At 51.6% G+C, this 16,891-nt stretch overlaps 1 protein-coding gene across 9 annotated transcripts in view; it reads right to left on the bottom strand.

Annotated features, from left to right (window-relative positions):
* Nucleotides 1-16,891, bottom strand: part of ZFYVE16 (zinc finger FYVE-type containing 16) — a 602,399-nt gene that overhangs the window by 257,003 nt on the left and 328,505 nt on the right. For all 9 annotated transcript variants that reach the window (XM_085632397.1, XM_085632392.1, XM_085632394.1 and 6 more), the window contains one exon: nucleotides 414-569. In XM_085632397.1, coding sequence (XP_085488523.1) covers nucleotides 414-569 — 156 coding nt within the window. The remainder of the gene's footprint in view (nucleotides 1-413; nucleotides 570-16,891) is intronic.

Raw genomic sequence — 16,891 nt, 5'->3', positions numbered from 1 at the left:
AGGGCCAAGAAAACTAATATGAAATATATCCCAATAAATTAACGCATTCAAATATCATACATAGGTTATGAATAGAGCTAGGGATGCAACAGGATTGGGGTATACTATATTTTTTTTAGTTACAAAACATCATTTGCAAGGGCTAGAGTTAGGTATTAGAAGCGGCATAAGATGGTTTTGATTTATTGATGTAATTAACGTAAATTATAGGCTGACTAATGGAAGACAAAGTAAAAGTACTGAGGTAAGGGTCCAGAAGAAGTGTCAGGAGAGTAATTGGTACATATCACTGTGACAGATAGAGTAAAGCCACAATTGTAAGCTAACGATCCCTTTGATATTAAAGCATCAACATAAAATAAATATGCAAAACGTTAATTTCGCTGTACAAATAGGCAAGTTAACATGCATACCTTTCAGTGCATCTTTATAAATGGTGAGAAACAGTGTAAAGATGTCTTTGGGAAGGGTGTCTTCATTCGGCAAACGTAGCATGAGAATGACAATTTCTGCCTGACCTACTCCATGTAATCCATTGGTAGAGAAGAACCAGCATTTTTCTGATGAATCTTAAAAGTAGTGCAAAAAGATTATCATTATTCTACATTAATATAGTGATGTAATAAAAACATTTACCTCAATTATTTTTGTAAAAACATCATATTGTAATTGTATTTACTTGTGCATGAACTTTTTATAGGTATACCCGCCTCACAAGAGGCATTTTAAAAGACAAAAATTAGGTACCACAGAATTAGTCATCCTATTAAAGTATATTTCACAACTATGTCAAGGATTTCTATTTCAATGGTACATTTTCTTGAGTAGTCCAAGCTAAATTCTCATCAACTGGAGATTTCAACATGCAGAAATCTGATCGAAATCTGTGTAAAGTTAACTTTGTAATGTTTCTCAGGAGTGATGATACTCATCAGTGTTGAAAAGCCCCTTCCCATAAACTCCAAAAGTATATGGAAAGACATTTACTCTTGGCTCTGATCAAAAAAACTTTGTGTTTTCAGGGTGGGAAACTAATGACGTACGTTTGGGAGTGTGAAAATTCCACCATATTTCTAGAATGTCCTCATTTCAAAATGGTCTTTGAATGTAACATTCTGTAATAATCTTTATTATGCTAATCAATCTGTGAAGTTGGCCTCAAATGGGATTATTTCCACATCTACGAATATCTTAGGTGTGCAAAACGCATTGACGATTAGTCCCCCAGAGTCTAGGTTACTATACTTACAGTGAATTGGAATAACATTGCCATGTGGCTGTTACCAGAAACAAAAGCAAGACTCTGGCACATTTCGATGGCTGTCAGACCACATCCGACAGTCCATCAGATGCGGTTTGACCTCCATCTGCTGCTGCGGTCTGACCGACCCATTACAATGCATGCGGTCGGAGGCAGCAGGGGGAGGGAGAGTCCGATGCTTACCCATCGGAGGGTCAGGAATCCCTACCACAGGAGCGGTGCCTTCTCAGGCACCGCCGTAGGGATTACAATGACCCATTCCGCCTGCCTTTTCAAAGCGGTTCACTCGCCATGATAAGGCGAGCGGGAAGGGACTTTGGGGGCCCCTAGTTGGTCCTCCTTCCCCCCTGGCAATCTGCTATGGGGCATGGAGGCACCTATGGTGCCCCCCTAAACATACCTGCACCATGTGGCAGGCAACGCATTGTGCTTGCCAGACGGCGCAGGGATGTTTTCAAGGTGCACATTTTCTAATGCGGCTTGTGCTGCAGCATGCAGCTCAAGCCATAATAGAAAATTTACAGTTTGAGACCGCCATGAAGGTGGTTGCATTGTAATGAGGGCCGGGTTTCTGCCGACTCCTTGTCCGGCAGTACCTCTTCTGACACGGGGCCGGTCTGATGAGAGTCCAGCTGGCATCCTAATGATGCCCTGAATGTGTAGGGAGACCTGGAAAAACAAGAGCATCCTTGAATATCTACTTAATCACTTGCTATGATGAGTGAAATGAGACCCGGTCAAGTACCAATCTTGTGGTGATTGGCCTTCCGCAGCATTCTTGTCCTGGAGCATTTACAACAGTCTATGAAAATTTAAGAGAAAATGAAGGAACAAGTAGAAGGGTTTACATAGTGCAAGACATGCACAGACGGAAATATGAGGCTCTCATTACATAAATGGGTGTTAGTGTCTGATGTATGGACGCTATTTCTACCCAGCCAGTCATTCATTTAATTTTACAAAAATGTATATTGGTTTATTGAGCAGCTTGCAACGACAATATACAAGCCCCACTGGGGTACCAGCATTGCATAGTTCAATAGAAGCCATTTTAGTTCCAAAGTTGCATCAGTAGTATATAGTACAGAACAACCAACTCCTGAAAAGCAAGAGAGCCCCCCCCCCCCGGCACCTTATGTGATGTTACATCATACAGTTGTTGGATCCTGAGCCCTGTAGACACACATGTGAGATAGCTTGTATAAGTAGTTCCAATTGCATTAATTTCTAATAAGGCACAAAAAAAAGAATGCATGACCCATTACAAATCAGGAAGACTCAATAAATACACTGCCAGTGGGGCCCAGAAGTCTTTGGGCCGTGATGTCTCCGGCAAGTCCTCCGCAAAAGCCTACAGCTGTTCCCTACAGTAAGTTAAGACTCTGATCCATTTCCGGACTGTGGGTGTACTCTTCGCGCCCCAACGTACAAGTTACTTACCTTCCGTAACGATGTATATGGTAGAGACGATTCTATCCGCAGATTCCTTAACGTAGAATTATCCCCAGGCGTGAGACTGGACCCGGAAAACTTTCTTGCCCACCATATCTGTGTGCCGGGGGACGGTACCACGCGACTCCGCCCCAACGTCCTCCGCGGGCGTGACACCAGCGAGGTCACATAAGCCCCACCCTGGCGCGCTGACGAGGAGAGCATGGGAACAGTGTGCGAAAAAACCAGAGAAACAAAATAGAGAGAAACAAAAGGTGAGAAACATCACCAGGTGGCACCAAGACACCAGAAGGCGACAAAAGCAGGCCAGAGCAGGAAAAGAGCAGAGCACCACTCTGAGGAACAACTGTGCAAGCCAAGGTGAAAGCACCAGGTGGCAGTCAAGCACCAGAAGGCCAGAGCATCGAAGCCAGAGTAAGAAAAGTGCAAAGCACCACTCCGTGGAACCACCTTGCAAGCCAAGGCGAGAGCCATCCTGGAGGCACAAGCATGTGAAAGCGCAGTGACAGAAAGAGAGAGGGTCTGCACCCACAACCACAAAGGGAAGGGCCACAAGCCCGGAACAGAGGAACAGCAATCCATCCCCAGACTACACTGCCAAGGATGGCCATACCCCTGAAAGGAGTAGGAGGCAAAGGACAGGTAATCCATCCGCAGACTACATTGCCAAGGAGGGCCATAACCCCTGAAAAGGGTAGGAGGTCAAAGGACAGGTAAAAGAACCACCAACGAAGAAGACCGGGTGGGGATCAGACACTAACAACAGAGGGAAAGAGCAAAAGTAGGCCTTCACGCTGGAGAGAAACCAGCTAGAGGGATGCCTGACCGGAAGAAAACGAAGAGGACACCCACAGAAGACAAGCCACCCAGCGGGAGGCGACTGCAGAAACCCAAACAGAGGGTCCTCGCAGAACGGGGAGGAAGGGCAGGTCGTGAAGGAATCTGCAGCTAGAATCGTCTCTACCAGATACATCGTTACCGAAGGTAAGTAACTTGTACATATGATCGAGACTACTAATTTTTTTAAAATATATTTTTATTGATTTTCAAAGAACATCTGGCAAGTAATACAATATTACTGTCATCCATTGTATAACACCGCCATCCCGCCGTTTCCCAGTATCCCAGATCCATCACCAAAAAGCAAGGAAAGACCGTAGGATCAACGATTGCAAGGTTACTGGCTATCCCTGTCCTATCATTGCGTGTTCTCCCTCTTAATTATAGATCCGGCTCCCGCCAGCAGTCAAGAAATAATTATATCACGGGTACTGGATAACCGAATATAAAAACCAAGCCAATCAACACCCTACTACCTCCCCACCCCCCCTGTACCACCGGTGTGCCCTAACTACATGCATTTAATAAGTGTAGGAACATCTAATCCCTCTGCTATGGTTAATTCAGGAACAGCGGAACAGCACAGGCTAACCTACTATTATTTGACTCCAGCAGTTGCTCCACAGGGTATACCCAGTGTTACTCCACTGCTCACATGGGGCATGGCGAACCCGTTTGGGCTTCCAAGACCGAGCCGACCGCTGAATCCGCCTCAGGCACCTGTAACCCAACAACCAATGCTTCCCATCCCCTCGCCTCCTACAGTGCCTTTTCATTTTTAGTCCGCGTGGCCTGCTGAAGCCTGATTGTACTCTCACACAGTGCCCATTTGAGTAAGTCTGCCCTCCACCTCCCAAGATTGGGTCCTCGCGCTGATTTTCAGTGCGCAGTGATCTCTCTCTTAGCCAACAATAGGCCTAGATCTATGAACTTACTCGTCACCTTCGTTTTAGAGGTATGCGGAAACCAGTGTAATAAACATGTGCCCAAGTCAGGTTCCACACGACGTTCTGTGATTCCACAGAGCAGATCAACCACTTCCACCCAATAAGTTCCCAGCTGCGGACGACCCCACATCATATGTTGAAAGTTTGCCCCTTCCAGTCTGCAACGTGGGCACTGGGCAGTATCCGTTTTAAAAAATTCATTTATCTTAGCAGGAGTCAAATATGCCCTGTGCAAAATAGAAAAATGAACCAAGTGGAATCTGGCATTTCTAGTGCTTTTCCAGGCTCTCCTAACTAAGTGGGCCCATGTCTTCTGAGCGATCTCCTTGCCTAGGTCCGCCTCCCATTTCCCCTGCAACTTCCGCAATGGCTCTAGTCCCTCAGTCAGCATGCGCCTATAAAGGCACGTGATGGCCTTGAAGGTTCCCGCCGCCATCACCACATACTGGCATGCCATTGACGTCTGTTGTTCCGACAGCCCCGCCTTCCAGTAACGTTGTATTGCCGAGATTAGGGCGGAGTGCAATAAATATTCTTCCCGAGACGGCAACAAGACCCCGTCTTCGTACAGGTCCCTCAGCACCTCCAGGGCGTAAGGGCAGGCAAATCCGGCTCTGCGCAGGCTCCGATTCCAGCACGGTCTCAGTTTCCTCTCTTCGCTAGTCAGCCGCTGCTGGAGTATTATAAGGGACAGTATATGACGTGGAACCCACTGCCCTTCAGGACCGTCCGGGCCTCGGAACTTCCGAGCTACCCCAGTCGGCTCTCAGGCGCATCATTGTGGTTAGTGCAACCCGCCGTCTACCATTCCCCCATAAAAATCCCCCAGCCATGGAACGAAGCTGTCTGAAAGTGGAACCCGGAACCCAGAGCGGCAACGTCCTAAAGTAATATAATAACCGAGGGAGCACTATCATCTTCAGGAGCGCCACCTGGCCTGCTACCAAGAGCGCCAAAGTACTCCAAAACGCCAAGCTACTCCTAAAACCCCGCAAGGCCCTACCCACATTGCCCTCCAACAAATCCTCAGGTTTATGGTAAATGTTCGTTCCAAGATAGGGCAAGCATCTAGGCTCCCAACGAATGCCTGCAACCTGGGAGGGACCCGCCTCAGACGGAAACACCGGGAACAGGCAAGTCTTCACCCAATTCACCCCGAGACCCTGACAAAAGCACAGAGTAACTGCTTTGCACCCTCTAAGGCCGCTTCCGTGTTTGCCAAGAAAATAAGTAAGTCATCGGCATATAGGGAGATATACTGCATATCCCCACGTAGCTCTAACCCAGGATAATGCCTCCCTAATCTAGCATGTGCAGCCAAAGGTTCAATGGCTAAGGCAAACAACAACGGAGAGAGTGGGCACCCCTGTTGCGTTCCCCGCCCTACTGAACAAGAGGGGGAAATCGTCACTCCCGTCCGTACGTGGGCTTTCGCTGACCAGTAAAGAATTTCCGTCCATCCCACAAAGGTTTCCCCGAGGCAGAGTGCGCGCAGCACCCGGAACAGGAATGGCCATTCCAGACTGTCGAACACCTTTTCAATGTCTACCGAGAGGACTGCTGCAGTGGGGACCGTACTATGGTCCTTCCCCAAAATGCGGAGTAGGCGTCTTACGTTAGTTGCTGTGGTGCGTTTCAGGATAAATCCCCCCTGATCAATATGGACCAACTGTACCATATATGGAAGGAGCCGAGTCGCAAGGATCCTACTGAATGTTTTATAATCAGATGTTAACTTAGATAAAGGGCGGTAGGCCAACCTATCCAGGGGATCCTTTCCGGGCTTCAGCAGAGGGATAATAATAGCTTCTCGATTGGAGGCAGGCAGCCGTCCCAAGCTCCGGGCTTCCTGGAAAACCGCCAGCAACCTAGGGGCCAATATAGCGACATAAGTCGAGTAAAACTCTATCGGTAGCCCATCGGTACCCGGTGTTTTATTGTGCGCCATATGTTTGACCGCCCCACGTATTTCTCCCAATGTAATCTCTTGTCCTAGGGAATCCGTCTGCTCCTCAAGGCGCAGCAAATGTATTTCTGCCAAGAAATCCTCCAGCGCGTCACCCGTAACCTGAAGCTGAAGGTCCGCATAGTATTCTAAAAAAAGCCCATTGATCCCTTGCTGAGTATACACCGGCGCTCCCGTGGATGAGGCCAAGGCTAATATGGGCTTACCCCTAGGTGCCGGGTTGGCCAACCAGGCCAGCAGTGTGCTCGCTTAGTCCCATTCTGCATGCGCCCTCACCAAGTATGGCCTATGGTCGAAGCAGCGCAACCTCTCTACTTGAGTCGCCACTCCCTCCCTCGCAGCCGAGACTTCTTCCTGCGCTCCCAGGTTCTCAACGGGCTCTCTCCGCCTGTCGCAAGCACTGTTCCTCTTTTTCTATATCTAGCAAGAGTCTTCCGCACTTCCATTTTAGTTATGCATAAGCCCCATACCATCACTTTAAAAGCATCCCACTCCAGCGCCAAATTCAATGCCGTTCCCTCATTCTCAAGGAAATAGTGCTCTATGCCTGCCTGTACCTCCGCGCGGAAGACAGGGTCCTCCAAGGCCTCCGGGCGTCATCGCCAGCTAGGTATGACAGGTCTCTCCCGAACCCAGTGTATTGCCAGCAATAACGGATTATGATCTGAGATCGTCCTCGCAAGATATTCACTATGTCTTACTGCTGCGTAAATGTCTGGGGTGCATAATATGGCATCCAACCGTACATGCAAGTCATGCAGTGCGGAAAAGTAAGAGTAGTCTCGCTCCCCTAAATGGTGTGCTCACCATGTATCTATAAGCCCCCACTTATCTTGCCAGTCCCGTCTGATTTTAGAAAGTCTATGTATGGGTGCTTCAGGCAACGGACGGTGAGACCTGTCCATGGTAGTGTCCGTGATAGAGTTGAAGTCGCCACCCAGTATCACCGGAGCAGTCAAATAGGGCGCCAATTTCACCGACAAACGGGCGAAAAAGGTCGCCTGTTCCACATTAGAGCAATCGACACTGCATAACGTCACTTCCACTCCATTCAAGCGCCCCATTACAGCCATTAAATCTCCCCTCTGTATCTACTAACTGCTGCGTCGGTTGGAAGGGGAACATAGCCCTAACCCATATCAGTGTACCCGTAGCAAGAGCAGAATATGTCGTATAAAAAAGCTGCCCTCTCCATCTGCGCTGCAAAGCCAGGCCTTCAGCGAGGTCAACATGGGTTTCCTGGAGGAAAGCAATCTGTACTCCGATACGCACCAAGTAAGCATGGACCCTGTGGCGTCTCAGCATTGTATGTATCCCCCGTACATTCCACGTAATGCATTTTAACTCTGGTGATGTCTCCATTGTGTTGTCCAATCCTCATCCATACCTGCACTCCCTCCATTGGCACACCGGTGGTTCTAACTACCCCCAAAAAAAAACGCAAAATCCCCCAACAACCCCTCCAAACCCTCCCCAGAACAGGCTCTAAAAATCTAGTACCCATCCAAACTATCAAATAAACTGATCCTCTGGTATCTACAAGGGACCCACTCAAGGAACGAAACTAAGGGGGGAGCCCTAGAGCCAAGAAGATCCGGTCTACTACAGCATTTAATTCTGGCACCGTACCCCACTATCAAATTAGCCTCAGCGCCTCCTGAGGGATCCCAGGTTGAGTGAGCCGCACGCCTCTAGCACCCCCCAGCCCCGGACATTTCGACTGATACATATCTCAATCACCACCCTGAAGGAAAGAAATGGGGGCCAGCTCCCTTCAACACCCACTAGAAGTCTCAAGGTTTAGCCTCACAGTCTCAAGCATCTGCAATCTCATCTGCGGTCCCTGGTGTGACATGTGGCAGTGAAACATTTCCAGTGTCAGTCTCTTCGGAATCAGTCCCAGCTGACCGCTTCTCCGAATCTATTGGCTCCATCGATACTGCTCCTCGTACTTGGGAGATTTCCATCACAGCCTCTAACGCTGCCGATCTCTCCTTCTCCGTTTGAGTCGTTGTGGGTCTCTGCGCACCAGGGCGACGTCGTCTAGTGCGCCTTGTTCGGCGCGGACGCGGCGCCTCCGTCTGGCGTCCCAGTCCGCCCCCTGCTGCGCCCAGTCCAGCTCTATAAGATTCCCACCAACTCCACGCCTCCTCAGAGTCGTTGTGAAAGTACGTTTTACCGTCCAATATCACTCTCAAGCGTGTTGGAAACATCAACGAATATGGATAACCTTCATCTCGGAGTTCCTTCTTAACCACTAAGAATGAGGCTCGATGGCGCTGCACCTCAATCGTGTAATCCGATAACAGTGTCATATTGTTATTGTCCACCCTGTACGGGCCTGCGGTGCGAGCCTTGTTCAAAAGCAGGTCCCTGTCCTTGTAGTGGAGTAGGCGTGCCACCACCGGCCTGGGCGGCTTCCCAGGCGCCAATGGTCGGGCCGGCACCCTATGCGCTGTTTCCAACGTATAGATGGGGGTCAAGCCCTCAGGAGCAACCTCAGTCCGCAGCCAGTTTTCCAGATAGTCCACCATATTGGCCCCTTCCACACCTTCCAGTAGGCCCACCACTCGTATATTGTACCTTCTATATTGCCCTTCAGCATCTTTGGCCCTCCGCTCCAGTATATGCAATCGGCGATTGACTTCCCCCATCTAAGTTTCCAATGCTTTCTGGGTGTGTTCGAGGACCTTCAATGTGGTCTCAGTCTGCTTTACGCGGTCAACTAACTTAGCATGATCCGCCCGAAGGAGGCCCAGCCCCAGTGATACCTGTGCAATGTCCTGCTGAAGGGCGTCCCTGGTGTCCGTGATGGTCTTACGTATTTGATCGACCTGTTGTTGCATCAGCCCCTCTGGTTGCAATTCCGCTGCATCCTGCTTCCGTTGTTCCGCCGTCTCTTCCTCCGGCTCTAGGTGGGCCCCACCTTGCCTGCCTCGTGGTTTCCCCATTGATCACAGCGCACCAGGGCCCCAGTAGCGGTGCGACCCCTCTATGTCTCCCTCACCTTGTCCGCTGCAGTGGCGACCCCCAAGTGGCACTCGTCTCAGTGGGATTTCCACTCGCCAGTACCCATGCCAGACTGCTAGTCGCGCTTTCCACGGCTCACCAGGGGACTCTTTACCTCTGCTCGGCCCTCGATTCCCCAACGGTCCACTCTGCCAGCTAGCAGATCGTCTAACGTCCAAGGGAGGGCAGGGCAGTCGCCCCCTCAATCCGCCCGACCTGGCAGCCTCCGCAGGTTCCTCTCTTTCCGCCCACTCAGCCGGTACGGCCCAGCAGCCCCCGCTTGCCCGATCATCCAAAGGCCTCTGTCCACTGGTTCAAGGCACCCCCGAATGTTCTCAACAGTTCTCTGCCGCTGCGGGCAACCCCAGGGGGCAACCCCGTGTTCCTCCCCGGTGCAATATCCTCTGGCCCTCAGGACCTACCGATCAGTGACCTGGTCTCCGATCAGATTCCCCAACCAGAGGACAGCGCTGAGCCCAGGCGAGAGAGGCGCCGCTCCGACCCCCGCAAGCCTCCGCCGGTCAGTCCACCACAGGCTGCATGACCGCCCACTCTTCTAGCGGCCGCTCTCCACTGCCTGTTCGCACATTCCAAGCGCCGTGGCAGTAATCCCAGCTCCCAGTCTGCGTGCGTCGGGAATACCTTGCCAGGTCGAGAGTAGGAACGCAGCTCAGCTCTCCCAGCAATCTCCCAGTCGCAGGCAGCCCGGTTGAGCTCCTCCCTCCGAGTGCAAAATTACCGCAGGCAGTTCGCCGTCAGCGCCACTTTTGAGCTCCTCATGCCGGCAATGGGTGGGTCTCAGGTCCGAGGCCAGTCCCTGCTCAAAGTCCTCCGAGTGGGATGCGCAGGCCGGGCTCCTCGCTCTTCCTAGTCCCCCCGTGCGGCACCGGGAGTCAGAGGGTGCCAGATGCTGCTTCTAACAATCCGCAGCGCCTACGGGCTGAAGTCTCGGGTCGCCAATATGCGATTTTGGCTCCCAATCCAGGATAATCGGTGGGGTCGGCGCGGAGCTCCCGGCTCATGTGTCCGTCCTCATCGGCTCCGAAGCCACACCCCCATCTGTTAGAGACTACTAGCCGCAGATTCCTTAACGTAGAATAGATACCCTAGCCATACCCAGAAGGGAGGAGGGCCTGCAATAGAGCCTCCCCTACAAGAGAGACACAGGACCCCAGTAGGGGACACGTCACAGGGACAAGAAGGGAAATGCCAGGATATCCTAAGCCCAACCAAGGAAGAACTGCCCAACACCCTGCGGGGGCAGACAGTGCCCGAAAGCCCTTAAGGAACACAAGGACCACCTCAAACCCTAAGGAGAAGAGGTAGAACCGGAGGCAGGGCCCACCGTAAAACACAGATACAGTGACAGAAACAGCTGAACACCCTTAGCTGCAAGCAGCGGACAAGGCAGGAACGGCTCCACCGCCAAAGCGCAGACGGAAAAAAAAGGCACAGATGCGCAAAGACCCAGCAGAACCAGAGGCAGGGGCACAAGGGAATACATCAAAGGCCACCACGGTGGAGTAGAACAAACAGGCCTGCACGGGCATACGCAGCCAGCAGCAGGCAACACCACGGAACGGTGTACCCAGGACAAGCCAGACGCCAGCCGAAGGCAGAGGCTAGGAAGGGCTAGGACACACCCCAAGGGAGGAGTCGGTCCAGAAACACACACACAGACCCACAAAAGAAGTGGAACCAGGCAGAAAAGAAAGAGAGAGAGAGACGGAGGACGGACCAAGCTGTCCACCAGAACACAGAAGCCAAGGTAAGCCAGTCCCCCCGGAACACCAGACAGAGGACCCAGCCGAAACACCGGACAGAAGTGTAGAACCGCCACAACACGATGCTGCAGATAGCAGGCCACACTGGGCTTGCGACGTAGCGAATCAGGAGAAGAACGGACCAGGGCGCAACACAAGCTGCTTCAAAACAATCGGCAAGAAGATCGCACCAGCGACATACAGTGACGCCACGGAGAGTAAGGAGCCAAAAGGGTGACCACACCTCCCCAGCACATGACAGAGCTATGTAATAGCTACCATTACCCCACAAAGGGTATGTTACGTCCCAAGAAAAATGGAAACACCTTTTTCCGCAGCAGAGGACAAACAGAAAGACCTGCGGAGAAAACCGCAGATGGCTTGTCAATAAAGAAGACACAGAAGGCCCAAGCTCAGGACCTATACGGGCTTACTAACAGCCAAAACCACAAGGCAAAAAAGGGCCAGACCAGCAATCAACAGCACGGAAGGATACTGAAGGCACACCAACCACAGAACCGGGACTACTTGTTACTAGGCCACAGAAAAAGAGAGAGAGCGAGAGAAAGAGAAAGGGGGGGGAAGAGAGAGAGAGAGAGAAAGGGGGAAGAGAGAGAGAGAGAGAGAGAGAGAAAGGGGGAAGAGAGAGAGAGAGAGAGAGAGAGAGAGAGAAAGGGGGAAGAGAGAGAGAGAGAGAGAAAGAAAGGGGGAAGAGAGAGAGAGAGAGAGAGAGAGAGAGAAAGAGAAAGAGAAAGGGGGAAGAGAGAGAGAGAGAGAAAGAGAAGGGGGAAGAGAGAGAGAGAGAGAGAGAGAGAGAGAAAGAGAAGGGGGAAGAGAGAGAGAGAGAGAGAGAGAGAGAGAGAGAGAGAAAGGGGAAGAGAGAGAGAGAAGGAGAAGGAGAAGGAGAAGGAGGAGAAGAAGAAGAAGACCCGCAAGGAACCTCTGAATGGCAGAATCCGCAGGGGCGTGAAACAAAAGAGCGCCATCGAAGGGAAGGTCAACCAGCCGCTCCCCAACGTTCTCAGGGAAAACACTATCCCTCAGCCAAGCATGGCGACGGAGTGCCACTGAAGAAGCCATGGTGCTCCCAAGCACCTCCAAAACGTCCAGAGCCGAGCGAAGAATAAACGCCGCCAGCTCCCGGCCATCCAACACATGGTGCCGCAGATCAGCGCAGGCACCCTCCTGAGAAGCGGAAGACAGCAGGGACTCCGCCGAATCCCATAAGCAAGAAGTGGCTCTGGCCAATAAACAAAGCATGTTAAGTGCCCGCAAGTCAGCACTGGAGGAGGCAAAGATGTTGCGCCCCCAGGAATCTAACCACCGGGCCTCCCGTGACAGGGGAGACAACACCGATGGCAAGGAGGAAAAGGCGGTCTGCAAAAGAGGGCCCCTGGTAGAAGGGTGGAAGGAAAGGCAGACAGGATCATGGGGAGCAGGACGGTGGCGGTGCAGAATCAGCTAGGGCACTGGGTCCCCCGTGGCAGGATGCCCCCAGGCCCCCAAGAGAGAATTATGGAGCGAAGCCTCGAAGGGAAGAAGCAGCTCCCGTCCACCAGAGCCCTGATGGAGAACCTCCAGCAAATGATCCATGGGGAAATGGGCAGCCGGATCGCCCATGCGCAAGATCCCTGCAGCCATGGAGACAGCCCGGGCGAAGGCAGCACTCTCCTCCATAGGGCAACACGGTGGGGAAAGCAATTCCTCCGTGGGCGACGGCTAAGCCGGCCGTCCAGCAGCCCAACCAGAGGAAGGAAGGGCCAAGCTCGGAACGGGGGTGGATGGAACGATGAGTGGGGAACCTGAGGCGCCTCTGGGGAAGACTGCGGGCGAGGGGACGGTGAAGAGCCGTCCTTGGAAGACGCCAGGGAAAAGACCACGACGAGGCGTCCTGTTCCTGGAGAAGATGAAACAAACAGTTGCTGACCCTCTGTAGAAGAGGGGGCATCCGAAGACGAATCAACGAACCGACGCCGGCACGGCGCCGTAGAGTCCGCTACTGGCGCCAGCTCAACGTCGACCTCTGCCGAAGGGGATGCCGAAACGACCTCTGCCACTACTCGCGACGCAGGGGAACAGGGCGAGGTTGGAGCCGGGGCAGCCAAGGAAAGGCGCCAAAAAGGCGTCGACTCGACCTCCGATGAGGCAGCCGCCTGCGGGGAGAGACGAGGGGGGCCCGGGGACAAGCCTCGGCGCCTGAGCGGTGTCAACTCGGCCTCGGACAAGGCCGCCGCCTGCCCAGAGGACCGAGGGGGACTCTAGGACGAGCCTCAAGCCCTAGCAACCTCCCGCAACACCACAGGGACCCCCGCAGGGGTTTGCGGCAAGGCAGAGGCACCGTGGTCCGCAGGAGGGAACGCCAGAGGGCCGCAGCCAGACTACACCACATCCCCAGAACCTGGAGCCGAACCTGTCGGCACCGTAGCCGCCGGCGACGCCGCAGAAGTCCCCGCACATGGCAAGGGATCCGCCAACATCCCAGGAAGAAGAGGAGAAGGAAGAGCCAAAGAGACCAGCAAGGCCGCCACATAGGCCTCCATCTGGGCTCTGTTCGCCTCTGCACCTGGGAACGGCGGGTAGGGTGGCGATGCACGGGGCCGCGCAACCCGTGCAGAACCCGTACCCCCCCACAGGCCGGGGACCGGGCCTCGGGGACAAACTACGACACTTACCAACAGGTGAGCGATGCCCTTGCGGCCTTGGAGAGGGACAATGTCGGAGACGGAAGGGCAGTTCTTGAACCCTTCCGCGGGGGACGGACGCGGCTCCGATGCTGACCTGGACATGCGGGCCGTGAGGAGTTTCATCCGGCTCTCCCGCCGGGACTTCGGCTTCCTCTGCTGACAAGCCTCACAGTCCGTGGAGTTGTGGTGCTCCCCTAAACACCACATACAGATGGGGTGAGGGTTGCCGGAGTGGGGCTGCTGTGACCTCGCTGACGTCACGTCCGTGGAGGACGTCAGAGTGGAGTCGCGTGGTACCGCCCCCCGGCACGCAGAGATGCTGGGCAAGAAAGTTTTCCGGGTACAGTCTCACGCCTGGGGATAATTCTATGTTGAGGAATCTGCGGCTAGTAATCTCTATCAGATATTGTGCTACAGCTCGCTTGGCCAGTAGTGTTGAGACAGCAACCAATCGTCGATTGCAAGGTTTCAGATACTTCACGTTACTCAGCAGGCATACCTCTGGTACACATCGCACACGTTCCAACACAACATCCGTCAGCACGCTCGCAAACCCTCGCCCACAATGCAGCTATTCCCGTACGCTGCCACGCTAGGTGCAAAAAAATCGGCGTCAGCCTGTCCGCACCGCACACAACAAGCGGTGTCACGCAGTCCGAATTTCCGCAGTTGCATTGGAGTGTAGTTTAACTGGTGTAAAAATGTAAAATGAATTATACGGAGATTATCCAGTATCTTGTCCAAACAAATTGCAAACAACATCTGCGATATTCTCAATAGCTCTCTGAAGGAAGGAGCTCTCCCTCCCGAATGGAAAGCTGCACAAATTCTCCCGATTAAAAAGAATCTCAAAATCTCACCGGAAGATGTCACTATTTACCGTCCCATCTCGCTTCTTCCCCTTCAAACTAAAGACTTAGAAAAACACATTAACACACATCTCTCCAAATACATTGAATCCACCAATAGCCTGGATCCCTCACAATCTGGATTCCGCCCCAGATATAGTACTGAGTCCACTTTAGTAGCAGTGACGGACAACATTAGGATGCTGCTGGATAAGGGTCAGGCTGTGCTTCTTGTACTGCTTGACCTTTCGACAGCATTCGACACCATCACCATAGCCCATCAGATTCTCATCAGGAGATTAGGTGAGATAGGCATCACAGGGAAAGCACTGGACTGGCTAACCAACTTCCTATCCGATAGAACTCAGACCGTCAACCTAGGCCCCTACCACTCCAGTACCACCAAAGTCACCAAAGGAGTGCCCCAGGGATCCTGTCTAAGCCCCACCCTGTTCAATGTTTACGTGGCTCCCCCGGCAAGGCTACTGAGAAAACTGGGCTTCACCCCCATATCATACGCCGATGACACCCAGTTACTCCTTCCACTTGATAAATCAGACTTTAAAACACAAGAACTCTTCTGTGACGGAATGAAATCTATAGCGGAATGGATGAAAACAAATTTCCTTCGATTGAACGCCACAAAGTCAGAGATAATGCTATTTGGTGACGCCAATATCAGGTGGTCACCTAGATGGTGGCCAGAGGAACTAGGCTCCTCCCCTTGCACCAAACCTGTGGTGAAAAACCTTGGGGTCCGACTGGACCAAAAACTCACCCTAAGAGACCACGTCTCAACCACCATCGGAGCCTGCTTTCACATCCTTAGCATGCTCAGAAGAGTCTTCCCTTTTCTTCCACTATCTTCGAGAAAAACCCTAATTCAGGCATTGATCTTAAGCTGACTACACTACTGCAACGCGCTTTTGATCTCAGCCAATGAGAAAGACAAACTGATTACAGGTCGTCCAAAACACCGCGGCTCGCTTGGTGATCAATGCCCCCCCAAGAACAGCCTCCCTCCCCTTGTTGAAGGAACTGCATTGGCTACCCATACGTAAAAGGATTAATTTCAAAGTTTGTTGTATGGCATACAAAGCAGTATACAGATTGGGTCCCAGTTATCTTAATAACAAATTTGTTAACTAGGTGCCCCCGAGACCCCTCAGATCAGGCGAGAAAGCCGTGATTTCAGTCCCACGCTTTAAAAAGTCTCGTCAAGGTGGCATAGCTTTCTATCACCTTGGCCCACGCCTCTGGAACGATCTCCCCATACGCCTGCGTCAATGTACTGAATACCTGACCTTTAGGAAATTGCTGAAGACTTCACTCTTCTAACTCGATCTCCTTTTTTCGCTTATGTGGTCATAGCGATGAGATACCCTAATGGGGTGATTTGTGCGCTTTACAAGTGAAATAAATAAACAAATAAATTATAGTTTGCTGTGAGGCGCCCAGTTAACGCACACTGAATTTCCAATGATCTGGTGACAAGGTGGACCCCAGCGCTGCACTCCATTTGAGATATGAAGGGTGTTCCTCCGGCTCCCTCTCATGTAGCAACGCATCATATAACTTAGTAATCAGACCCTTACACTCCTCTCCAGCTAGCACCGCCTGCAGTGCTCGCAATGTCTGTGGCTCAGCTGGATAATTAGGGTAGATAGCTCTGACCACTTGCCAAATGTCAGTCAATGTCTTCCATGGAGCTTGGTTTTTACTTTTCTTTCTCTGACTTCAAAGTGAGAGGATTTATGTGTCAATCATGCTGGCGACTGGGGGAGTACTTGAGGATTGCTGTACGATGTTATTTTGTTTTCCTAGCACACAACAACATTTAAATGTCTTTTAATGAACCCTGTAAATATTTCAGAGTTAGAAATACACAATGAGGCATATTTTTGGTTAATTCTGAAGTGTGATTAAAACAAATATTTTAATACGATCAAAGCAAATCAGTACACTAGGTGAAGACATTTCCACACATTGTCTGTTGTATAGTTTTATCCGTACAACTGTATGTCTGTGAAGTTGTAACAGCAATTTCAATTGAAGATGTGTTGTTTGTAATGGCAGTGCACTACCACATCATGCATATGCCACTTTACCTCTCTCTACTCA

The sequence above is a fragment of the Triturus cristatus genome, chromosome 2_1, assembly GCF_964204655.1.
Source record: "Triturus cristatus chromosome 2_1, aTriCri1.1, whole genome shotgun sequence".
In the NCBI taxonomy this organism is placed as follows: domain Eukaryota; kingdom Metazoa; phylum Chordata; class Amphibia; order Caudata; family Salamandridae; genus Triturus; species Triturus cristatus.
This window is presented reverse-complemented; position numbering and strand designations above follow the sequence as displayed.